This window comes from Kogia breviceps, chromosome 19, assembly GCF_026419965.1.
Source record: "Kogia breviceps isolate mKogBre1 chromosome 19, mKogBre1 haplotype 1, whole genome shotgun sequence".
NCBI lineage: Eukaryota > Metazoa > Chordata > Mammalia > Artiodactyla > Physeteridae > Kogia > Kogia breviceps.
This window is the reverse complement of record NC_081328.1, coordinates 56,066,881-56,092,133: the sequence shown is the minus strand read 5'-3', so window position 1 is coordinate 56,092,133 and position 25,253 is coordinate 56,066,881. Positions and strand designations below refer to the sequence as shown.

The window sequence follows — 25,253 nt, the reverse complement described above, 5'->3', positions numbered from 1 at the left end:
GACTTAACTATAGATTGTCCTATGGATCTCTGCAAGAGAGAAGCCAGACCCGCACTCCATCCTTTGGCAAAAGTGGAATCCAACTGAGCCAAGACCATGGCCAAGAGAAAACACTGCAGCCCAGGATCTATGCCCAATGGCTGCTTCTCTCTGCTCCCAGGAGGGCCAGTCAGCTGACTCTACAAGCCTTGGCCTAAACACTGCTTCCATCTTGAAACGACTTCAGGTGGACCGTCTGGGCTGTTCTCCGACTGAAGCTCCTAAGAGGAGGGGTCTCTGTGTCGCTCTGAGCGGAAGCTTGAAGAATCAGAACCAGGGGGGCAAGCTTCTCCTCACCCCGGGGTGCTGAGGGGAGCCGCGCCCAGCGCCCAGCTGAGCCTGGGCCCTCGCTGCCAGGACGGCTGAAGCCGGATGCCGGGGAGGTGCCCGGCTAGAGGTGCCCGGGGGGCCGCCCACCGCCGCTCGGCTCTGCTCTCGAGTGGCTGTTAACTGACAGGGTCAGCCCTGTCAGGGCCGGAGGGGGGCGAGGGCCCAGCCCGCTCAGAGCGCCTCAGGAACCGCAGGCAAACAAGAGCTTAGACGGGCAAGTTTCTCCCTGGGAGCAGCGAAGAGCGCGCTAAAGAAGCGGAGTCAAGGGGTCCGGGCCCCTGAACGCGGGGAGGCCGCCCGGGCTCCCTGGGCAAGTACGCGGTTATCCTAACGCTGTCGGGTGGGCGGGTGTGTGGGGCCTGAGGCTTCCCGGGTGTTAGGGGAGGATTAGTTGTTACAGACGCGACAACGGGGAAAGGACTCCGCCCCGCGCACAGGTGAGGGTTCTGTCTAAGCACACGGACTGGGCGCTCTTAAGGGTCCCTGATGCTCACAGGGGGAAACTCATTCTCATCATCAAGACGCACTGGTCCCGTCGCGAACTCGTGTTCGGGGATGACCTCTCCTCGGAGCGCCCCGCCATCCTCAGAATAACCTGGAAGCCAACAGTGAGACGTGAGGGAAGCCGCGGGGGTGTGTGTTCCTAGGCCGCGACCCCGGGGCCGGGCCTCAGCGAGGCGAGCGTCCGGGGGCCCCACGGGACAGACTGCGCTTCCGACGAGTCCGAGTCCTCACCCTTGACGGCCCGAAGCCCCTGGGCGGCTGGTCTCCTCCAGCCGCCTGCCCCCAGCCCCTCCCACTTTCCGCCTGATTACAGGCCGTCCAGGAGGCAGAGGGTCCCCGCTGCTCGTTAGGGAGGCGGCCCCTGGGGGCTCTGCCGGCCCTGTTCCGGGACCCGCGTTTACGGCCAGGCCCGCGGCCTCATGCGGAGGAGACACGCGGTCCAGGGGCGGCGCTCCGCCCACAGGCAGTGGCGGCGCGAGGAGTGGGCCGCTGTCACACGGGTCCCCCCGTGCCCGCTCACCTGGCACCGTGGAGGCTGCCGATGGGCTTGGTCTGGCTACAGTTGCTGCGTAAGACTGAGGTAATGAAGGCGTGAGGTCATTTTCTTTGTTCTCGTCGGCAGTTCCTGAGCCAAGCAAGCTAATTGCAGCGATGGCGGGGGGGGGGGGGGGGGGGGGGGGAAGAGACAGAGAGGTCACCTCACGGCCAGGACACTTCCCAAAGGCAAAGCACCCGGAAGCCCACGCTGGGCCCCTGGAGTTCCCGGCGTACACCTGTCAGTTCCGCCAGGTCAGCATGCGCCAGCGTGACCTTCACCTGCCAGCCACGGGATCTCTCGTCTCTGGCGTTTAGTAAGCCGAGACCGGTGCTGTGCCCCTGCTGGCGCGCGCGGGCGAGGGCACCCGGGAGCCCCAGCTGAGGGGGCCCTGGCAGCTTGGGGCATGCCGTCCGCAGCAGGAGGTGTCCCTGCCCTTGGCCGCAGAGGTCAGGAGAGCGTCTCAATTCACTTTGGTACACGGCTCTGAGCGCCCGTTATGTCTGAGGGACCCCGGGAGGAGGAGGGCCCAGCAGGGAGGTCCCGTTTTGCATGTTCTTGAGCCCTGCGTGAGCCCAGCACCCAGCAGGGCCCCCTCTGGCTGTGCCCCTGGGCCTGGCCCTGCGGGAGGAAGGGAAGCGAGAGCCCGGAGGCTGGTCGCTGTCCTGGGCTGAGGGCCACACAGCACAGCTGGCTCTTGAAAGGCCGGCTTTCTGAAAAAACCGGTCTCTTCACCTGTGGGTCTTGATCAAGACGCAGTCTCCTCCATCCTGAGGGTCCAAGTTGTAGATGTAAAGGTGTCCACTGGACGATGCCACCAGGAGCCTCGGCAACTTCTGGACCCTAAGGGCCAAGAAGACACGTGCCGGGCTGACAACGCACGTGGGCGGCAGACCCGCTTCCAGGGGCGAAGCGCCCCCCGCGTCCCGCCCCGCGTCCCCCCGCCCCCGGGGGCGTCACCAGCCTCTTGTCACGACATCCACGGACCCGCAGCCCGCTGACCCCAGAGTCGGGCTTTCTGGCGATTTCCTTGCATTGTGTCCTAGTGATCTACCTTGAGGATGGCTTCTTGTCTTTGACCGTAGTTGTGTGGGTGAGACAAAAGGATATGCATACACCCTGCTGCCCTGTGAGGTTCCCCGGCCGACAAAAGCGTCTGCCTACCTGCCCTACGTGTGTCTCTGCCTTTAACAGCGGAAGGAAGGACGCAGGCGCAAAACTGGCCCCCGTCTTGGCTGGCTAGTTTTACAAAATTTTTCAAATGTTTGGCTTTAGTAAACACTTTTTAATGTCTTAGGTAAAACACCTGTCGACCCCATAGGTATCTGGACCGACCGAGACTTTGGAACTAGAGCCTTTTTACATAATTCCGTAAAAACGGGAACTGTCTTCAAGACAGTGTCACTGGAACCAGAAGGTTAAAATTCCCACGCCAGCTTCCAGCTCAGCTTCTCAGCCCCCAGAGCAAGGGCCCCCCGGACGGGAACGCAGCTGACCGGCCACGGGGTATGCCGTGGGCCCTGACCTTGCGAGCCCTTCTTGGCTCCCTTCTCTTGCCTTTCTTTTCGACCTGTGTGTGTGTGTGCGTCTGGGGCAAGTACACCTGCGCTCTGGGGAAGCCAATCTGTAACGGTCTGTGCCTGAGGAGGGGCGGCGCTGCACGTACGTAGAGAGGGTGCAGATGTTTCTGTGCCCGGAGAAGCCCAGGCGCCCGGTGGCAAAGGCCCTGTCCTGGTTCATCATGTCGGACACCTGGGTGGGGAGGTAGTTGGTCGCAGCCATGAACATCTTTCCCACGTAGCTGGTCCAGGTCGAGGGCTCCTCTGGTTGGCTGGGGAGCAAGGCACAGGCGAGGGTGAGGCCGCGCCGCCCCCTGGCAGCCGTCCAACATCCCCGGCCGACGCTGCGAGCCGTGCTCACCGCAGCGGGCAGGGACTGTGCCCTGGCAGGCCGTCCCGCCCACCCGAACGCTCGGGACGTGCCGTTCCGGCCGTAGCCAGAGGGCGTCAAGGGCCCGCGTGTTCTTCCGAAGAGCCCCTGCGCGGCCGTTAAGAGGTTCCCAGTGCGGCGGCACTTGTGCCTTCCTGCATTAAGCAAGCTGAATCTGATGATCAGCCTGATTTCTAGGTTCCTGGAAGGGGGCTGGGCAGAGAGTGAGTTGGAATCAGTCCCTGGACTCTGTAACCTAAGCCCAGGCCTGTTCTGGGCTCACGGAAGAAAAGAACAGGCCGATCTCAGCGTCAAGGCCTCCCAGCCAGACTGCGTGGGAAGCAAACCTCCGGGCAAGATGCTTGGACAGGTGTTTGGTTACAGCCCTCGAGCCACCCGGGTGGGTGCTGGCAACGCACAAAGTTGGGGGCAATTCAGAGGGACCTGGTGTGCCCCCTGCAGTCCCCGCGCCGCATCCTGGGGTCCCTGGCAGACAAGGGGGACGGCTCTGTGGTGAGACGCAGGCGGGCAGGGGGGACTGGCCTCTGCGCCGAGCAGCCCGGCGAGGACCAGGGTGGCCGCGTGCGCCCCAGGCACCCCGGCCGAGAGGCCGCTTGTCCGGGGGACGCATCCTGGTGAGGGACACGGCCCGCGGCTCCGAAGCCCTGGGCTTTACTTCTCCCTGTTACCACCTGGACAAACCTCCCTGGGCCTCGAGGTTCTCGTCCGGAGGCGACGGGCTCTTTCAGGCTCCCGCCGTCCCCCTAACATCCTGAGCATCGGGGGACACACCTCGCGGCTCGCCCTGGCGCGCTGCGCTAAGGGTGGGGAGTCACCGAGAGGTTCCGACACACCCAGGTCCTGCATCTGAGGCGGGGCGCGGCACAGATGTAAAAGGGAGGAGACGTGAGCGCCCGGGCCGGGGCGACTCCAAGACCACAGAGGAGGGAGGCGCGGAGGGCGTCCCTTCACCCCTCATATCCCACCGTCCTCACTGGGGACGACGGGGACAGTCACAGTCCCCTGCCCGTGAGAACTAAAGCGGCAGCACAGCGCAGGGGCTGGCGCCCGGCGAGTGCCCTCTCGTAAGAGGGGGTCTCCGGGGCTGGTGGGACTGAAGAGGCTTGGGGGTTGGTCGCCGGGCTAGGCCCCGAGGCAGGTCTGTCTCCGAGCTGGGTGGGGGGGCAGGAGGGGGACCCGTCAGATGCTCCGGACAAGCATCCGAGAGTCAGGGCCACGCTGGGCCGGCCCAGGGGGCAGAGGCAGGGAGGCCTCAGCTCAGGCAAGGTGCGGCGAGAAAAGCCTCGACGCCACACGGTACTTGATGTTCTCTTTCTGCCTCACTTCGCTTACTCTGACAACCTGTAAGAATCGAAACTGCGACACAGCTGAACTCAGCTAGGACACAGAAACAGACTCACACAGAGAAGAGACTGGTGGTTGCCGAGGGGGGTGGGGGGGAAGGGATGGAGGGGTCGGTGGGGTGAGCAGGTGCCAGTGAGTGTATACGGGACGGAGAAACAGCCAGGCCCCACTGTGCAGCACAGGGGACTGCATTCCACATCCTGGGTTAGACCAGAAGGGAAAAGAACATGAGAAAGAATGTGTGTGTGTGTGACTGAATCACTGTGCTGTACAGCAGACATTAACACAGCATGGTAAATCAGCTCTACTTCGGGACTTCCCTGGTGGTCCAGTGGTTAGGACTCCGTGCTTCCATTGCAGGGGACATGGGTTCGATCCCTGGTCGGGGAACTAAGATCCTGCATGCCTCACAGCACGGCCAAAAAACAAAGTAGTACTTGGAGCCAGATTACAGAGATTCATATCTGAGCCCCATCTCAAACTCAATTTGATTTAAAAAAAAAAAAAGTGCATACCTTAATTCTGAACATCATGTGAGCCTTCAGTGAGTCGTAATCTTTTTGCAATGGTAACATCAAAGATCACTGATCACAGGTCACCCCAACAAATAGAATAGTCATGAAAAAGCTTGGAAAATGTTGAGGGTGGTCAAAACGTGACACAGAGGCGGGAAGCGAGCAAAGGCTCTGGGGAAAATGGCACCGATGGACTTGCTCGAGGCAGGGCTGCCACAAACCTTCAGGTTGTAAAAAACGCAGCGTCTGTGAAGCACAGCAAAGCTCGAAGCAACAACACGAGGTTGGCCTGTGCTTCACAGCATTTGTAGCGAGCGAGCAAACACTCTCTAGGGTTTACTCCGTGCCCGGCACCACACCGCGTGCTTTCGGTCCAGGCGCTCACAACAGGCCTAAGATGCGTATATGATCATTAATATTTTAGGTTTGGCGGAAGGGGAAACAGAAGTACAGACAGATTAGATCAGCTGCCCGAGGTCTCGCCGCTCACACGGGGCAGAGCCGGGCTGCAAACTCAGGAGGGTGACCCCAGCTCACATCCCGTAGTCTTTGCTGACACTCCCTCCCCACTTGGTGGGGACAGAACAAGTAAAGCCAAGTCCGTGGCGTTGACAGAGAGAAGTCACGTGTGCTGGCCGGACAACCAAGATCTGACTCTTTTAGTGTGACGAGCGTTTCGTGTCCTACCTGGTGGCGAGGTGCTCCAGCTTGAAGATGTGCACGGTCTCCGTGTTGCTTGAAGCACAGAGGAGTTGCGAGTCCATACTGAAAGCCAGAGAGCTGATCGTCACGTACCTGGAAACACAGCCACACAGGGATGGGTGAGCCCGGGGAACAAGGGTAACAGCCTGAGAGTACAAAAATCAGCTTCACGTATATATGTTAAGAAAACCTAAATGTATCCAGAAGAGTTTGAGCCCAGGCAGACCTCATTTTATGGGGCTTTGCTTTATGATGCTTTGCAGATACTGTTTTTTTTTTTTTTTTTTTTTTTTAACAACCTGAAGGTTTGTGGCAGCCCTGCCTCGAGCAAGTCCATTGGTGCCATTTTCCCCAGAGCCTTTGCTCGCTTCGCGTCTCTGTGTCACGTTTTGATCACCCTCAACATTTTTCAAGCTTTTTCATGACTATTCTATTTGTCGGGGTGACCTGTGATCAGCGATCTTTGGTGTGACGACTGCAAACAGAGTACGACTCGCTGAAGGCTCAGATGATGGTTAGCATCGTTTCGCAATAAAGCATGTTGAAAATTAAGGCAGGTACATTTTCCTTTTAGACTCATGCCGTCATCGCACACTTAACAGACGGCAGGAGAGTGTAAACATCTCTTTCACAGGTGCGAGGAAACCAAGAAGTGTGCGTGACGCGCTTTACCGTGATACTGGCTTTACCGCAGTGGTCTGACATGGAACCCACGCTATCTCCGGGGCCTGCCTGTGTTTCCTAAAATCCCTTCAGCACTGTGTCATTCATACTTTGACATTAACATCGGAAGGAGTCACACTGGGCCGCTTCTCAGGTGAGAAGAAACCAAGCATCGCCCCTTCCCGTCACGCTGGGAGCCCTACAGCGGACAGGACCCAGACCATCACACTCTTCTATGCCGCGGGAGGATCGCCGGTTAATTCCGGGCTGCGACTCCCTCGCCTGTCTCATTTGGCCGCGACGGGCCGCCCTTGGGCGCGTCAAGAAAGGGCCCCCCAGGCCGGAGGCCCGGGTCACAAAGCCCTCTCAGCTCTCAGGTGTTCTGAGGGCTCAGCGGGGCCTCTAGTCAGTCATCCGAGAAAGGACCATCGTCCCTCCTCCCGGGCAGGGCGAGGGGCGCACACAGCCGCTCTGTCCTCCCCCCGGACGGCTGCCCGCCGTCCACCGCAGGACCCCCGTGCGTATCTACAATGGGTTTTTACGATGAGCACAGACCTCTTCACGCCTCTCCGAAACTCATAGAGCTTTTGCCCGTCGGGAACCGAGAACACCCGGATGACAGTGCCCTAGAAGAGAAAGCAGGCGGGCATTTCGTACCGCGAACGGCTTCCCGCAGACACGTCGTCCCTTTAGGGACGGGCCTGCGTGCTTGGGTTTGAGCACCTGTCTCAGGAGAGGAAGCGCAGAGGCTTTTCCGCGTGTGTGCTGTAGAAACCATTCTCGCAAGGTGAGTGGACAGCCTCCGTCTCCCCGCCCCGCACCCCCCCCCCCAGCCAAGGCGCTGGCGTGCTCGTCCAGCCTGCTCTGGCCCCCTCAGACATTCAATCTCTGCCCGTCAAAAATACACCTGTTTTTCGTGGCATCTGAAATTCTACTCCATCACCTTCCCTGGTTATTCCAGACAGAAGATGTCAGTCTCTCCTGCTGACCAGCCAAGCATTCCGTTTCTACTGTGTTTATGGAACGCGGCATCTCTCCGTGTCTGTGATGACGGGCACGGCACGTTTCTAAATCAGACCGCAAGGTTCTGGGCAAAGCGGCTTGTGTCCTGCACAGCAGAGGCCCTTGGTCGGCCGAGCTGATAAATGCAGCGCCTCACGCAGGGGCCGGAAGGCCTCCCTCCGGAGCGAGGTCTGAGCGCTGGGGTCACCGGGCCCCTTCCACCAGCTCTTTGGGGCCCAGGGCCCCCGGGCCCCCGCCCCCAGCAGGAGGCGAGCCCCTGAGGAACTCACTTTCTCCGAGGCGCTGGCCAGTCTGGAGCCCGAGGCGTTGAAGGCAAGGGCGGCCAGCGCCCCCTCGTGGGCAGCGATGGTGCAGACTGTCTTCTGTTGTGGCCAAAAGGAAAACGGAGGTTGATGCTGGGGCACAGCGAGGCCGCTTTTCCTCTCCTCTCCCTCCTCTTTCCTTCCGAGACACCCTCCCTCCTCTGCTGGGTTCCCTGTTTCCCTCTTTCCACCAGGCCGTGTGCGTAGAAGCCGCACGTCGCTTCCCGGTGTATCTAGACGCTACTGCGAGGGCTGCTGCGGTTCTGTCCCTTTTCCTGCCCTCGCGGAGATGGGCGACCAGCCGTGTGGCCAGTGCGGTGACATGACTGTGCTCTCCGTGCTGCGGCTCTAGGGCCCGGCTTCCTGCAGCAGTCCTGCCCGCTCTGTGAAGCTCGGAGAGCAGAGGGCAGGACATGGGACACGGCTGCACGCTGTCGCAGGCCGCGCCACGGCCCGGCGGGACGCACTCAGCCCCGCGATGGCCCCCAGCTGCCACGGCGTCTGTCCGGGCCTGGCAGGCTGCCCTGTGGCTACGTGGACGGGCGGCGATGAGGGCAAAGGGCATGACCTTCCCGTCCACACCCCACAGCTGTGGCCGGAGCGGCCTGCGCCTCTGCACCTCGCCCCCCGGCCACCGGGCCCGCCCCTCGCCTGAAACTGACCACGCGGCCAGGCAGCGGGCTGGGCCGGCCGGGGTCACCGCCAACTTACCAGGGCGTGTCCGTCGTAGAGCACGATCTCGCCTGTCGTCCGGCTCCCAGGATAGGCCACGTAGGAATTGGAATGGTTGATGGACAGGGCACACAGACCTGGCAGAGAGCAGAGCGCACGTGAGAAGCCGGCGTCCACGCCCGGGAAGGGCATCTGGACACGGCACGGCCACAGCGCCACCTGCTGGCGAGGGGAGGAGCGGCCCTGCAGACCTCGCCTCCCAGGGGATTCTTCTCATCCAAGGACCCCCCTGATCGGGTAAGTTCCCGGGACGACCTCGTGATTGGACACTGACCGTGTCCACGCCACAGCTGAGCGGTCGGAAGTTAGACTGTTTTAAACATTCTTCGTCGCACTGTGCCCCAGGGCCCCGAAGTAACATCTAGTTCTCTTCCAATTCCGTTTCCCTCTGGGCTACACGCTCCTAACTGAAACAAAGGGCAGCTTGTGGTGGCCTTTCCGCAGGTGATTCAATGTCATTTTAAACTGGAGGGTGGGGAGGCTAGGTGGCTTGAGGGGAGGACCTATTTAGAAATTGTTTCAGAGCCAAATGTCCTGCCTCGATAAGGGAAATGGGCACCTCCAGAGGGTAAATTCACTTGAGGGCAGTGGAGACGGTGTGTCTGCGTCGGGACAAACTAAAGAATCAGGACATGTTGGATTTAAGAGGCTTCAACAGTATTCTGGAAGAGTAAACACCAAGTCAAACCACTGAACCAAACCTAAGCCATTTTTGTTTACACGGGGATTGGAGGGGCGGGGGAGGATCCTAAGAGCATTTAAGAAAAGGATTTTCACACAATGGTTTCCATTCATAGGGGTGTACGTGACAGAAGTGAATTCACGGAATTACCCGAACCAGAAGCATTACTAGAATAGGAACTTCGAGATCAGGCAAGAGAGGCCCTTTTTAAATAGAAAAGGTAGCTTTGTTACAAGTTAGTCTGTTAAATGGGTTTCTTGTAAAAGCATAAGAGAAACTTCAGATCAGGCTCAAATGGACCTGACCCTCATCTGTTGGGGGCAGAGCAGAGGTTAAAACAAAAGCAAACATCGAGAATGGGAACCAAGTTCTGACCTCCTGCTCGGGCTTTGCCGAGGACCCACCGGGCTGTGCGCTTATCACCTGCCAGGCAGCTGTGGGAGGAGGGTGACAGCGTAGCACCCTTTCCTGCAGGCTTCCTGCAGCCCTCTCGCCGGTACAGGGTCACCCGGCCTTAGGAGAGACCACTCATGCCTTCTCAGTTTTGCTGAATGTTACACCCCCATGACTTATTTTTTAACTGTTAGTTTGTACCTTTTGACCCCATTCAACCATTTCACACTTCTCTTCCCCCTGACCCCCAGCCTCTGGTAACCACCAGTCTGTCCTCTGCATCTGAGAGCTTGTTTGAAGATTCCACATATAGGTGAGATCATATGGTATTTGTCTTTCTCTGCCTGACTGAATTCACGTAGAGTGATGCCCTCAAGGTCCATCCACGTCATTACAGTGGTGAGATTTCATCCTTTTTCATGGCTGAGTAGTATTCCGTTATAGCTATACGGCACACCTTCTTTATCCACTCATCCATCGATGGACACTTAGGTTGTTCCCATGTCTTGCCTGTTGTAAATATTGCTGCAATGAACATTGGGCTGCAGATATCTTTTTGAGTTAGCGTCTCCGTTTTCTTTGGATAAATACCCAGAAGTGGGATTGCTTACTCATAAGGTAGCTCAGTTTTTAGTTTTTTGAGCATCCTCCACACTGTCCTCCACAGCGGCTGCACCGATTTACATTCCCCCCAACAGTGCACGAGGGCTCCCTTTTCTCCACACCCTCGCCAACACTTGTCTTTTTGATAAGAGCCAGTCTAATAGGTGTGAGGTGACCTTCAGAGTTGTATATTAAAATGTAAATATTTACAGAAAGGAAGGAAGCTTAAACTTCTTCAGCTAACATGGAACTTCCTGTAACACATAATGGAGAGTGAGCTGACACGAGATTCTGACAGGAAGGGACCAAGGATGGTGGCGAGGGCAGGTACACCCTGCCACGTAACCACGTACCTGACAGCTCTCTGCCTCTGGCTCGCACCTCGGCCAGCCCACCTGAATGTAGCCAAGGGGCCACGCGTGCCAACCTTTGCAACTTAATGACGGTCCCCAGAAATGCTGAACGTGAGCTCCTTTGGCTTCCTGTGGTCCAGTTCTCAGACAGGTCCACCCAGCTCTAAGAATGCACTTGATTTCTTGTGAAGCCCCCAAGGAGAGTAGGAAGACTTTGCTATAGGCTTAGATATTCCCGTTCTACTGATCTTCTGTTTCTGTCACAAGTGTCCCCTGAAACCCTTTATAGGAAGGGAAATGAGCCTTTTCTTTTTTTTCTTTTTTAAAATTTATTTATTTTATTTATTTATTTATGGCTGCGTTGGGTCTTCGTTGCTGCGTGCGGGCTTTCTCTAGTTGCAACGAGCGGGGGCTACTCTTCGTTGCGGTGCGCGGGCTTCTCATTGCAGTGGCTTCTCTTGTTGTGGAGCACGGGCTCTAGGCGTGCGGGCTTCAGTAGTTGTGGCTGGTGGGCTCAGTAGTTGTGGCTCGCAGGCTCTAGAGCTCAGGCTCAGTAGCTGTGGCGCACAGGCTTAGTTGCTTCGTGGCATGTGGGATCTTCCCGGACCAGGGCTCGAACCCGTGTCCTCTGCATTGGCAGGTGGATTCTTAACCACTGCGCCACCGGGGAAGTGCCAGCCTTTTCTTTGATATTATTTTATAATATAAAAGCGGTAGTATAAAAAATTTGTAGAGCCCAGAAAATATAAAGAAAGAGAAAAAAAAGCACCCATAATTCTAAAACTCAGAGGCTTTTCACTATGCTCAATATTTGAGTATATTTTCTTCTGGCCTTTTTCTTTTTTTTAAATATAAGGAGTTAGGTTTTGATGTGGCTTTTGGACTTCAGACTTGACACACATTTTCATAAATCATGGTCAGCTGGAATTCCACTGAAATGGTTTGGCTGTAACCCTTCTGCAGCTGGAGAAGAAAAATATGCCTGATTTCCATTCAAGAACCAGGGGCACCATCGGCTGGAATTAGAAGGAAGTCCTGTGATTCTAAATCATTCTTACCTTGGTATTTACAGTATTGTATGTCAAACTTAAAGCAAGTTAACAGTGATTTATAAAATGCAGTTCCCTCTGGGATTAATGGAATATGCTTTCCAGTTTTTAAACACAGAAAGGAGAGAAATCGTCTCCGTACTTACAGATGCTCTATGCTGCCATTTACCACACCTGCATTACATTTTCAGAAAGAGCGCTCACTGGGGAATAAACGGCCGCTCTGCCCCATTATACACATTGCTGTGTGGTGCAGACTCTGCTCCCCCAATATTCCGTGAAAGCCTGTAAGACCGACAGCATCCCAAGTTCTGCCGTTGGCGGATGTTTTTATGGAGATTTCCACCTTCCGCTGCTCAGGGCACAGACTGCTGTGCTAGCAGGAAATTAACTTGGAGCCGGGTCTGGCCAAACCCTTTAAAGGAAGCAGCCTGCAGGCTTTGACACAACAGGAATGGGCATGACACAAACAGACAGAAGGAAGGAAATTTACAGGCGCGACCGGTCCTGAGCGTGAGGCAATGACAGGACTCTGTGTACATCCCGTATTGGTAGTTCACACAGTCAGAAGACATTCAGAATTTGTGTGGCTGAGCCAGTCAGCCAAGAGGCCCCACATCTCCTTGTGCAACCGTGAAGATTCATCAAATCAGGGGCCAGAGCTTCCATCTTACAGTTTTTTGTTCAGAAAATACACGAGAGGGTGGGAACAAATAAAGGAGACTCCGGGCCTCTGAGGATCTCGTCTTCGTGGTCTGGGAGGCTCAGAGTCTGCTGGGGGTCCTTGAGCGAGGGACGGGTCATGTCACTGCAGGGCAACTCTGACCTGTCCCGAGCCTGCCCTCCTGGCTGGAGAGGGACATGATGCATGGAACCGGCTGGCGGGCGAGCCTGGCCGAGCCTCGTGTGCCCAGCAGATGGGACTTCGCTCTCAGCCCCTCCCCGCCCTCGGGGAGTCCTCCGCATAATAACCCTCAGCGGTAAGTGAAAAGGATCATCCTCCTTTTACCGAAGCAGGAAGAGCTCAGGGGAAGCTGAGAGGATGGTTATAAACGCGTCAGCATTTGAAGTCGTCTTGGCCTCTCTCTCCAAAGAACGTCAAAGGTGTAATAAGACACACGTCTTGGTCTTTCAACCCATCCCTGGTCTTTCAGAAGGAAAGGCCAAATCTCTCCCCCAGCCCACTGGTAATGTTTACCTGAGGACACCTCCCATCATTTCTAAGTTGTCTTGAGATCAAACGATTCCCTTTGGGAGGCGCACACATCCTAACAGGAAGCACAAATGGCCCTGCACCTGCAAACCTCCTTTCTCCCTGTTTAAACTGCAAAACTGAGGCCATCGGTGCGTTTTCTGAGCTAAGACAAATGGCTGCATTTGCTCAAAGTTAAGAGGAGACGGGCTTTTCGCGGGAGGAACAGGTTTGGCCCTGAAGGCAAGCAGCACCATCCCCTGGGCTGAGCGGCTGAGGGTGTGACCGCAGGAGTGAGGGGGGCTGACGGCTTCCCTGGCCCATGGGACGCCCTCTCGAAAGGCCGCTGACGGTGCCTGGCTCCCCTCCTTTCAAAGAAACGGAGAGTCACAGGCAGCTTGTGAGCTTTCTGCCCACCTGGGATGTCCCCTGCCCGCCTGAGATGTCCCCTGCCTGCCTGGAACGTCCCTGCTCACCTGGCATGTCCCCTGCCCCCCTGAGCTGTCCCCTGTCCAAAGCCGCCAGGGTCCAGCCCAGGCCCGCGGCTCTGGTGGGTTCTGCCCAGACCCCACTCGCCCCCCTCGCCCCGTCAGAGGAGCACATCTTCCTTTCAGCTGTCAGCCCCGGGGTCCCAAACCTTCCAAAGACGTCAGGGCACTCGTGCACCATGTCCCAAGGGTTTGGGGTTCCTGGTGTGTGGTCTGTACCTACAGTGCCTACTATGGTCCCGGGCACGTAGCACGTCTGCAATAAACACTTTTCCAGGTTAGTTCAACCTCTCATTCCTGAAAGACAGCCCCAAACAAAACTAACCCCCCACCCCTGTCCCCGGCCACGGTTCCTTCACTTACCACCCGCCACTTGTGAAACAGGCTTTTTTTTTTTTTTTTTTTTTTTTTTGCGGTACGCGGGCCTCTCACTGCTGTGGCCTCTCCCGTCGCGGAGCACAGGCTCCGGACGCGCGGGCTCAGCGGCCATGGCTCACGGGCCCAGCCGCTCCGCGGCACGTGGGATCCTCCCGGACCGGGGCACGAACCCGCGTCCCCTGCATCGGCAGGCGGACTCTCAACCGTTGCGCCACCAGGGAAGCCCGTGAAAGAGGCTTTAAGGTCGTTCTCCCACAGAGCTTTCTAACGGCCTCAATGGCTGTGATCTTTTCAAATACAGTACTGTTTTGTCAGGACTGAAATTTTCAAGCACTGAAGTCAACAGCAAGGGCCATCTGTATAACTCAGATGGAGACAAGGAAATGAGGCCAGAGGAGGAATTACTGCCCAGCAGGCCGTGAGCAGGTCACCGCCACAGACGCCACCCCTGTGAGACGGGGGTTACTATTCCATTTTACAGGTGAGGAAACTGAGGCTCAAAGAGTCTAGGTGACTGAGGTCGGGTCACAGGGATCTTGAAATTCGGTGGAAGTCAACGAATTAGAAAACCGCAGTGAACTGAAGTAATCATTTAACGATACGAAGCCGGAGTGCGTGCGATTTACACACACTGCCCTGACATCATCAGATCCACAAGCTGTCCTGGTGTGGTGGCCCCCGTCCCACCGCACCACTCCCTTCTCGTTTACTTCCGCCGCCAGGATTCACGGAATGTCATCGTCTGCCATTTCAACCTGACCAATCCTAGCTGCTCCCATTCTTCAATCAGGAAAATGTATTGAACAGTGTCACATCTGAGAATTTAATACAGTCCAACCTCCTAGCATATCACGCATGTAGGGAGAACTGTCTGCAACCTAAGAAAACACACTTCTTTTCGGTTTGGATGGTCTGTCTCCCGGTCAGGTAGAAACCACTTCTGATTATGACGTCCGCTCTATACTGACCAACCAGCAAAGGTAGCTAGGGGTGAGGACCTTGCAACGGCAGACGCAGGCCATCTCCTACGTGTCTGCCCAAATGCTCTGACGCGTTTGCTGAGGACGGGTCCCAGGGGAAAGGAGTTTCTCCCAGGCTGCAGGGAAGGTCACACGGCCCTCCTGCAGGAGGCAAGGCCTAATATAATCTGAATCTGCCGCCGTTAAGACAAAGCTTCAAGGCAAACACCACGAAGATTTATAAAGCAATGAAGGTGGAAGCAATTTGGGTGGAAACACAGCTGGTGCAAAGGAAAACCCGGACACGAGATTTGGGGGCACCCGGTCTGGGCTGGGGCTCACCTGTCGGGTTTGGAGGAATATCCAGGATGGTCTTCAAAAGCTTCATGTCTTTAATGTTGTGAATGTAAATGGACTCCTCCAGGCAAACGAGCAGCCTCTGAAATCACACAGACCCATCAATCTATTGGGGCTGATTCCTCGAAAAGGGGCCGACCATCCCGAGATCCCCCCTCTTTCCTGTGAATCCTAACTCGATTCTAAGCCGAGGGGGTGGAATTTTCACGATTGACCTGAAGCTTACGTTACGTGCGCACCTGGACAGAAGCACTAAATGCAGGGTCTTTGGAAATTCCCTTTAGAAGTCGAGATTTCCTTCTTGTTTTTGTTTTTGTTTCTGTTTTTGTACTTTCCCCTCTCCTCCGTCCGGGGATCCTGGACACTTCCTGGTCAGACCGCCTTTGCCACTGAAGACACTTCCGGGTAACCTCGGTTCCCCTCTTCCCATGAGACGGGCCCCGTTCGACGTTCAGAGCCAAGTGCCTTCCTGTCCGGATGTGGGTTCCTTGGCTTCCTCCGCACCTCCCGGGGTTACGTTCCCCTCCCCAAGTGGCGGCCAGCTCGAACTACGATCCACCCAAACGCTCGCCCAGACCCACTCGTGTGCGCTCTCTCCAGCCCCGACACCCTTCTCTTTTTCTTCAAAGGAAACTTGTCAGGTTTCAAGTCTCTTTCCGAGGGCCCCGTGGAAGCCGGCCTCGGGGTTAAGGCGCCAGGTGCCTAGAGGAGCAGAGTGCCCGGCTCAGCACAGGGCAGGTGCTGGGTGCGAGTGCGGGGCCCTCGGGAAGGGGCTTTCGGTCCAGGGGCTACTGGCCCCCACAGCCCTCCGCCCCCCTGCTCCTGCCGCCTCGGCTTCCTTCAGGCCGGCGCTTCTCAGACTCTGATGGGTGCCTGGCGTCCCGGGGCAAGGCCTGGGCTCTGCCTGGAGACCCGCGTTCAGGGGGGTTTCAACACGGACCCCAGACGTGAGGACCACTGCTCCCGGGCCAGATCCCCTCACCCCAGGGAACAACGGCTCTTGGAAAGGGAGGGACCTAAAAATACCACTAAGAAGCGGTGGGTTCCCCTTGGGGGAAAAGCCTGCGATGCTGTTTTCCCAGCTCAGAATGTTTCGGGAGACTGTCACTTGAACCAAGCAGAAAGATTAACATTGCAACACTTTTCTCAGGTTTATTTAAGGCTCTGTGGCCACAGTGCTGGGTGCAGAGGGGTGACAAAAAAGATTCTAACAGGGTCTCCAAGTAGATGGCATATATCGGTGCTCCTCTGTAAAATATACAGTCCCTGATTTACCTTTCGCCTGTTTGGACTAGAGTGCTCTGTGCTTGTTGACGTGTGTGGGTTCGGGTTCGCTCCTGTGTCCCCACCCCGAGCCCCACGTGCGACCCCAGAATACGGGGTCTTCACCACATGCCCCTTCCTGCAGGGGCAGCCTCCACTCCTAGCTTCTCTGGCCTCGTCCGCCTCTTTCCCCACCAGCTCTTAGAGTACCATCTGCTCTGTGGTCCTCTCGGCCGGATTTCAGGTCACCCCCCCACCCAAGAGAAACACAGAGAGAACAGCGAGGGGCAAAGAGGAGGCGCTTCGTCTCTGTTCCACGTGAGGGCTCGTTCCTGGGATGAGCGCATCAAGTCTCCGGTCCCAGCAGAACCCTGTCGCTCCCTGGCTCTCATCTACTTGTCTCGGTCCTAGAAGCAAAAACTCCTTTTGTCAGCTAAAAAATTATTTACAGTGTCTGCCCTGGAGGCTTCCATCCAATCAATCTCCATCTGGGCAACGAGGGCCCCTCCGAACGGATGGTCAAAGAACTGTGGACATTTACAAATCCAGATACATCTGGTTTATTGTCATTTTTCCACAGAATAACTCTCCTCTATTAGTAGAAGGGGATTACCAGCGACTAAAAATGAAACAGATCACAATTACTGAATATTCTTCCTTTCTACAGATTCAGAGGATAACAGGGGTTTTCTTTCTTCTTAAGTCCCCACACAAATCCTGGACCTTTTCCCTGTGTTTCAGAAAGGTACTGCACAGCCTGAGGGCCTGATGAAATAGGCAGAGCAGCCTCTATTTTCCCACCCTCGGGGGGCGTGGCAGGGGGGGCACACTAGCAGCCCCGTAAACCACAAGTGGAGTCCCAGATCTGAATGTTTTTAAGAGCATCAAACCCCGAAGACTTCCCAGACCTGTTTCAAAACATCTTCTTAGCAGAAGAGATGCTAAAGGAAGAGATGCTAAAGGAAGAGAGCCTTGCTTGGCCCGGGGTCCAGTTGGCTGGGCTGTGAACAGCAGAGAAGCTCTAGGTGCCGTGATGTTCTTAGGAGATGCGGCAGGGAGCTTTGAAATTAATGAGTGTTTTATTGAGGAGAGGGTGGCACCGAGATGTTAACAGTCCCATTTGCTGATGGAAATATCAGAGAGCAAGCAGGAGAGACATTATAGAAATAAACACCGTGGATACCATTTGCGGGCTCTGATCTTTACGGGATACTTGCCTAAACAGTGTTAATTTTTATACCCTGGCTGTCCACAGTGTGCAAAGAGAAGAGGTCCTGCAAAGAAATTTAAGGTTGCAACCAAGACATTTCAGAGACGGCGCTGGAGCCAAGGATTGTGCCTAAAAGCCTTCAAGTTGAAAACCCTCAAACTGCCTCTCCCTCTCTTGCCAAGAACTGGGCTTATCTTCTTTATCTCCCGCTACTCCCTGCTTTTAAAAAACGCCGTATTCTATTTCTCAGGCCATTTTCTACCACCCTGCTTTATACAGACTTGAATGGGTAGGCAGTCAAAATAGTGGATCAGCCCAAAGAAACACTCTCTCCTTCTTCTCATAAACTTTAGGCAGCACTTTGTCTCATTTGTTTAAAAAAAAAAAAGTATGCACTTAACAGTTTAGGTACAAAGGAGCAAACGATGTCCTCAGTGAAGGCAAGGACCTCCAGCACGCTGGGAATATTTCATTGAATACACAGATCTGCTCGGTCATATATAAAGAACCGATTTACTTGGTTTTGTATTTAATAGGCAGCCAGGAAACAGGTATTCACTGAGCATTCTTCTGCTGGGCACTGTCTTTTCTACCAGGCCTTTGCTGTAGCGAGTAAAATGGATACAGTCGCTGCCCTCATAGGATCTAAAATATAATAATTCAAGGGAAACTCGGCTGATACCCCCAAATGCTTATGCAACAGGAACTTACAGTTTTCAAAAGCATGTAATTTGCATGTTTGAGATAAGACTAACCCTTCCTCCAACAAAGAAAACGCCACCAGAAACATCTTCAAGGGTTAGCCGGGAGAAAGAAAAGGAGCAGCCGGGACTCGGTCCCAGCAAGCGAAGGGGCAGTTTCGCAGACTGGCTTCAGCACTAACCCAGGGGTACCACGCTTTCTCTCCAGGAGCTTATTCTGACGGGCGTGACCACCAGCCGGCAAGGAATGCCACCATCTAGGGCCCAAACAAGAAGGGCATCCCTCTGGTTTGAGGTGCCCCTGCAGTGGCTCACGGGACAGATTCTGGGCCAGGGTTCCACCCAGCCTGGCTCCAGGGAGACAGCGTTCGCCTAGCCAGTGGCGGATGTTTGAGAAATCACACCAGGCGGAAGGACCGGGGCCCAGGGGCCATCCGGGCGGTCTCGCCACCGAGACAAGTGTGTGGCGTAGACTCAAACCATGTCCCCATGATCCTCGGCCTGAGTTTTAAAACCCCCGACAGAGCTGGATCCTGGCGAGAGATGACCATCCCGAGAGATGCTCCTCTTTCTCCTTGGTCCCCAGCGGCGGGAGCCTTGCGACCCGGAGGGAGGCCCCAGCCCCTTACCTGCCGGTTCAGCCTGATGGACAAGACGTTACTGGAGTAGCTGTAGCTGCAGATCTCGGTGCCCTTCTTGAAGTGGTAGACGTTCATCTGGCGAGGCTTCGCGTGGCTTACCACCACCACCAGACTGCTGGAGAAGAGGCGCTCCACGATGCAGACGTCGGGGATGTCATCTGCGGGCGGGCGGGGGCGGGGAGGCGGCCGAGGGGACGCAGACGTCAGCCCGCCGGCCTCCCCGGGGTCCTCCCTCCCTTCCCGCCGGCTCGCAGACTTTCCCCGCCCCTTCCCTCGACAGTGAACTGTTACCCGTTTCCCAAGTTCCCAAGCCCTTTCCACGATCGACCGACAATCAGGCAGACCGCGGTGACCAGAACATAAAGCTGGCCTTCCAGAGCATCCCCGGATGCCCTCTGCGGCTGGAACCACAGCCCCGCCCCCGGGGCCGCTGCTCTCTCTGCAGAACATATCTGGGAGGTTTGGATCAATCCCACTCTTTCTCCACGAGAGGTTTCCAAGGGGCAACCACTCTGTCGGGAGGCTCTGCTTTCGGAATTCTCCTGGTCCCTGTTGCTAAAAGGTGCAGGTGCCACCGTGATGGTGGAGGGGAGGGGACAGGAACACAGTGAATTCTGTGCCTCCTGCCCGTCTTGCTGGGCTCCCTGACTCTCTCCGGAATCCCTTTCCTGTTGATAATACCCCGGACATCTGTGTTATGACCAGAGAAGTTCTTCTGTACCAGGGAAGAGGCAAATCGGGAAGCCTCCTGAGCTCCTGTAGACAGGAGGCCTCCGTGTCTTTCTGGGGACATTCTTTTCACATGGCGGCCTTTCTTGGGCTCCAGCAAGTCCCACAGGGAACAACGCAGGACAGGTACAGAGCAGAATCTTCACAAAAATGTTATAATAAAAATAACATCTTACAAATGAATCGGGAGCCTAAGATATTATTTGCCAAGCCACTTTCTTTCCAGGAAATCCAAAGAGTGTGTTTTCGTCAATATGATGGTGGCATAAACAACAACCTTCCCTGAGACAATGAGAGAGGCGCATTTCTAAGTTGGACTTGTTTTTAATATTCACTACAAGTACTTCAATGTCTTTGATATGGACTCTGTGAATGGGAGACTACTGCTTTATTAAAACAAGGAGGGCTTCCCTGGTGGCGCAGCGGTTGAGAGTCCGCCTGCCGATGCAGGGGACGCGGGTTCGCGCCCCGGTCCGGGAGGATCCCACGTGCCGCGGAGCGGCTGGGCCCGTGAGCCATGGCCGCTGAACCTGCGCGTCCGGAGCCTGTGCTCCGCAACGGGAGAGGCCGCGACAGCGAGAGGCCCGCGTACCGCAAAAAAAAAAAAAAAAAAAAAAAAAGGAAAATACTTCCATGACTGAATGAATGTTACCACTATTCTACAGTGCCAATAAAAGGGCAAAAAAAAAAAAAAATCATAAGTGAACTTAAAGTTCGACAATTATAAAAACTGATGACCGTGCATATGAGCATACGAAAAACTGTCAACGATACAGTTTCAAAGGATTTCTTAATGTAAAAAGAGAATGTTACTCAAGCTATTGCCAAATCTTACTAGTGTTTCATGGTGGTTTTTTTTTTAAAGCAAGTGGAGAGAATGATTTATATTTAAATCTGAAAAAATACTGACTCTGTAAGTTTGAGGGTTAATGGGGGCAAGTGCAGAAAGCTGCGGAGCGCCCCAGCGCAGCGTCTCGAGGGAGGGCTCGGGCCCTGAGACTCTCACACACACACACTTACTGCTTCCGTGGACGTGGCCCAGCTGCTCCACAGAACTCAAAGAAAACAGCTTATAACCAGATTTGGTTCCAATCGCAAGGGATCTGTGAAGGCAAGGACAGCCTGGGATGACAACAGGTACTGGGTCCAACCACAGGTGTGTCTGAAGAGAGACACCCTCCGTCCCTCTAGCCTCATAGGGGACAGAGAAACATACAGCCTCAGGAGCCACTGGATCACTTTCTAGACGGTGAAGCAAGCATGCCTTGTCAGGTGGGCAGATCCAGTCGAAAGGAAGAAGTCAAAGACAGCTACATACAAACATGTGAAATGGTTAAGAGGCCTGAAACTGGATGGCCTCCATCGTCAAATGAAGTGTCAGACCCACCAGAGACCATGCTTTCCCAGCTGGGCAGAAATAGGAAAAATGGCTTGTTTGACAATATTCATCACAGTGCTACCAAGAGGTACATTTTTTTTTCTTTCCTTCCTTCTTTCCTCCCTCCCTTCCTTCTCCCCTTCTTCCTTCCCTCCCTCCCTCCTTCCTTCCTCCTTTCTTTCTTTCTTGCTTCCTTAAAAAAGAAATAACGTGATCTTAGAAGACACGGTAGGTCATTAGCAGGCAAAATTTAACAGATGCTCCTTCCAGCACTTTCCATGACAGCATCTCAGATACTTTAAAGCAGTCGTTCTCATCTCTGGCCGCACATTAAACTCACCTGGGGAGTTTTGAGGAAAATGCTGATGACTGTCTGCCCTGCTTCCCCAGTCCTGTGCTTTTTATTTAATTGGATTTCTTTTTCTTTCTTTCTTTCTCTTTTTTTCAATTCAAGTACTTTCACGGGCAGCCATGGTTGAGAACTCCGCCTTATCCTCCGCTCCGCAAAGCCCGCACTGCAGCCCACCAGCGGAGCAGAGTCTAACCTTCTCTGGGACAACGGCGGCTAAAAGAGTTCTGTCTTCTTTTTTTAAAAGGTTTTGGCCGCGCAGTGCAGCCTGTGGGATCTTAGTTGCCCGACCAGGACTCAAACCCACGTGCTCTGCAGCGGAAGTGCAGAGCTTTAACCACTGGACCGCCAGGGAAGGCCAGAATCTCATCTTCTTAATTTTTCACTCTTCAACCGATAGATACAGAGTGTGCGCCCCGGTTTCCTCGGCCCCAGGATGAAAGCAAATGAGTCCGTTTTGTTCGGCAGCTGAGAATTCCTATCCAGCTCTCTCCTGCTTTGCCCTCGGCACCTCAGTGATGACCAGAATCTTACCCAGAGCGCCCTCAGAATAAGCCAGCAGACCCTGAGCCCTGGGACGTGGGGTGTCAGCGCTGAAATGGACTTGAAAATGGCCCCACGTAGACCTAACGATTAGTCCAACCCCCTCATTCAAAATAAACGTATGAAAAGGTGAGCTTCCCTCTTCACGGGGAGACAGAGACTAAAATAGGCAGCTTACTGCCACAAGCCTCGATGGCCAAGGCTCTTGTTTCACCGGCCTAAAAACGAGAAGGTCATATGATTGTCGCTGGAAGTTTTTCCTACCCTAACACTTGTTCTTCCCTGGGAAGGCAGTTGGCTGTTAACCGGCAAGCTGGCCCCTTCTGCTCCGTCGCCCCCCCCGCGCCCCCCCCACCGACCTGCTGAGCAGCTGACCTGGGGATTAGGCGTTTGCATCCGGCAACAGTGCGCTCAGAGCTGGGGCTTGGCTTCTCACGACAACTAGAGAGGCCAGCCAGCCGCATCTTAAAACTTCAAAATAGGGCCTCCCTGGTGGCGCAGTGGTTGAGAGTCCGCCTGCTGATGCAGGGGACGCGGGTTCGTGCCCCAGTCCGGGAGGATCCCACGTGCCGCGGAGCGGCTGGGCCCGTGAGCCGTGGCCGCTGCGCCTGCGCGTCCGGAGCCTGTGCTCCGCAACGGGAGAGGCCACAGCAGTGAGAGGCCCGCGTACCCCCACCCCCCCAAAAAAAAAACCTTCAAAATATACATACTCCATAGTGATCACTGTTCTAAACCTTCTTCCCATAAACTTTTTTCACATAAATATGTGTGCATTAGTTGCAAACCAAGGTTTCTAAAGCTTGCATGTAAGGGGAAAATGTTGTAATTAGAGTCTTATAATATTAACCAAAAGATCTGGCAACTTAAAATAACTTTCAAACATATGCTCTTCTCCACAAGAATTTTAAATATGGGAAATGGCAGTGTGATCGCTGTTGTGTTTTAAGTGGTTGATCCATGACCACAAAACACTCTGAATCAAGGAATTCAGACCAAAACCTTTTTTCATTCATAAGGCCTTTTTGTGGGAAGAAAAAAAATTCTCATCCCCTCTCATGAAAATGGGATTGGGGACAAATACATACCACGAATCAAATGAAAAGACACACCCAAATTGTCTGGCACAGGGCCAAGCATGAAGGATGAGTGAAGACTGCCAAAGGTTAGTTGTCTTCTAACTAACCTTCTCCAGAAAAACTGGACCCTAAATTTGGCCTATACTTATAGAAAAAGACACGCTGACACTCCGAAATGTATTCGGCAAGGGGCTTGACTTACTTTAAAATCCAGTGTCATACCCTCTGAGGCTCAAAGCAACTGACTGTGACAAAAACTTTTATTTAGAGGTGCGACAGAGCTGCCCAGCAGAGCCAGGAAGACAGAACTGACAGCAGGGACTAAGGAAATTAGCTTCCCAAGCACCCTACGGTTTTGAAAATAACATTCTTATCCAACTGCTATAGAAAGCTGGGACTTACCTAGAGTAAAAATTAACATCCCTTTAAAAAAATGTAATAAACAATGCTACAAAGCAGAATTGAGAACATTTCCTACTAAGAAGCAAACTAGCTAGCTCCCCTCCTTAACCTGCTTTCAGCTGGGAAGGCAAACACCCAGGAATTTCAACAGCCATCCTCTCTTGCAAAATGTTTCTTACAAAACATCAGAAGTGTATCTAGACCATCATTTTTGTAAACTGTGGCTCTCAACCCATGAGAAAATAATTTAGTAAGTCACGAATGGCTTTAAAACAAAAAGAAACACAAAATACCAGAGGGTATTGCACACATTAAGAGTAAACAGCATGTTGTGAATCGCTTTTCAGTGATATTATGCATATATGTGTGTGTGTCTGTGTGTGTGTATACACACACATCTATATCTGGATATTGGGTAATGCTGTAATATGTATTTCTTATTGTGGGCTGTGGTCAAGGAAAGCTTGAAAGTCCCTCATCTAACCCAGTTGTCCAGCTACTGGATTACACGATTACACATACAGCTCTTTTGAACAAAGGTATATTGTTTGGCATAGGGTGTTTTTAAACTGAAACACAAAGGGAATGGAAGCCAGGGTTGCTTATGGTACACGATGGCCTTAATTACACCACTGAATGTTCAATATTAGCATAGTCCAGGCACAGACGGTCAACGCACACCTGAAGCTGACTCCAGACAAGGAGCACAGCGGTCTGGTACGGCAGCACGTGGGAAGCTGGGAAGAGGTCATCACTGCCTAATGCTCTGGGTGCACACTCGGGAGAGGTTATTCCATATGGTGCCCAGAGCTGGTGTCTAACAATCCCATGAAGAGGTAAGGGAGCAGGAGTCTGCTTCTAAGGGACATCCTCCAGATGTGTGAAACACAGTTCAGCAACTCCCGGCTCTCTGGCCAAAGTCCCGATAGGAACATCAAGGTGAAACGTTAAAAATCCAGTCAAAAAGCAACAGAGTGGAGTTCATGCTTCTCCTGGAAGGCAGCCTGGGCCGGGAAAGGGCTCCTGGACTCCCAAGAGGAGGCTCGGCCTCTCCAGTGGGCTACGTGAAGACACAGTGAGAGCAATGGAGAGGCTTCTGACACCCAGATCCGGCGGGCGAGGTGCCCTGCGCTGGGGCTGGGACCTGGGCTGGCCTGGCCGCAGGGATAGGCTGCCTCTGAGTCATTGGCCCTGCCCAGATGCCACGTTGAGATGCTCAAGGACAAATGGGAAAGTTTTTCCTGTACTCGCATCTTCCTGGGCCCCAACTACCTCGCCTTCGGTCAGCTTGCAACTTCCCCGTTCTCTCTCATCTCCTTTGCTTTGGCCTCTGCCCCTTCTTCCCCAGACCCCCACTTTGGTCACTACCCCGCGCCCCCGTCCCCCCACGTTCCTTGGCCTCCTTCAGCCCCACTCCCCCGGCTAACTCCCTCCTTCTCCCCCGGCCGGGCCCTCCTGGCTCTCGGCCGGCAGCGGGCGACAGGGGTGCTCAGCCCCCTCCTGGAGGACGGGGAGGCCGAGGGGGCGGCCCGGGGACCCGCACCGGTCCGGGCAGCACCGGCCGTCCGCCGAGGCCTCTGGGGGCGTAGGCCCGCGCCTCCTAAACAAGTTGCCAACTGGACGACACCCCCGATCGCGACTTTTTCCCCCCACCTCCCGGCAGGGCAGGCGCCTCGGCTTACGTGCAGTCCTGGTTGAAAGAGAAGCAGCTGAGCGCCTCCTCGACCCCGCCCGAGGGGCCGTTCGCGGCCCCGGCCTCCATCGGGGGCTCGACCCGGGAAGCCGCCGCTCCAAGAGGGCGACAGCCACCTCAGCAGCCCGCTGGCGCCGGCCCCGCGGGCCGGGTTGCCCGACCCCTCCGCCCCCGG

General features: G+C 54.9%; 2 protein-coding genes across 7 annotated transcripts in view; one reads left to right on the top strand and one right to left on the bottom strand.

Moving 5' to 3' along the window:
* ARSG (arylsulfatase G) overlaps window positions 1–25,253 on the top strand; it is a 164,519-nt gene that overhangs the window by 118,626 nt on the left and 20,640 nt on the right. For 2 of the 5 annotated variants that reach the window (XR_010838173.1, XR_010838172.1), the window contains exon 12: window positions 6,554–8,876. Coding sequence is in view for 2 of the 5 variants with exons in the window: in XM_067021164.1 (XP_066877265.1) it covers window positions 21,470–21,804 (335 nt within the window). In the remaining 3 variants the exon portion in view is untranslated. Of the gene's footprint in view, window positions 1–6,553; window positions 8,877–21,469; window positions 23,791–25,253 lie in introns of those variants that run through there. The other 3 variants (XR_010838174.1, XM_067021164.1, XM_067021167.1) reach the window with 3 other exon arrangements.
* The window catches only part of WIPI1 (WD repeat domain, phosphoinositide interacting 1), a 27,555-nt gene extending 2,302 nt beyond the window's left edge, over window positions 1–25,253 (bottom strand). Inside the window, exons 1-12 of one of the 2 annotated variants that reach the window (XM_059048547.2) lie at window positions 25,068–25,253; window positions 20,658–20,740; window positions 18,897–19,066; window positions 15,079–15,175; window positions 8,619–8,716; window positions 7,875–7,967; window positions 7,138–7,208; window positions 5,905–6,012; window positions 3,075–3,239; window positions 2,144–2,251; window positions 1,394–1,512; window positions 864–964 (exon numbers count right to left, since the gene is read on the bottom strand). In XM_059048547.2, coding sequence (XP_058904530.1) covers window positions 864–964; window positions 1,394–1,512; window positions 2,144–2,251; window positions 3,075–3,239; window positions 5,905–6,012; window positions 7,138–7,208; window positions 7,875–7,967; window positions 8,619–8,716; window positions 15,079–15,175; window positions 18,897–19,066; window positions 20,658–20,740; window positions 25,068–25,147 — 1,293 coding nt within the window. In that variant the 5' untranslated portion in view covers window positions 25,148–25,253. Of the gene's footprint in view, window positions 1–863; window positions 965–1,393; window positions 1,513–2,143; window positions 2,252–3,074; window positions 3,240–5,904; window positions 6,013–7,137; window positions 7,209–7,874; window positions 7,968–8,618; window positions 8,717–15,078; window positions 15,176–18,896; window positions 19,067–20,657; window positions 20,741–21,355; window positions 21,612–25,067 lie in introns of those variants that run through there. The other variant, XM_067021171.1, reaches the window with a different exon arrangement.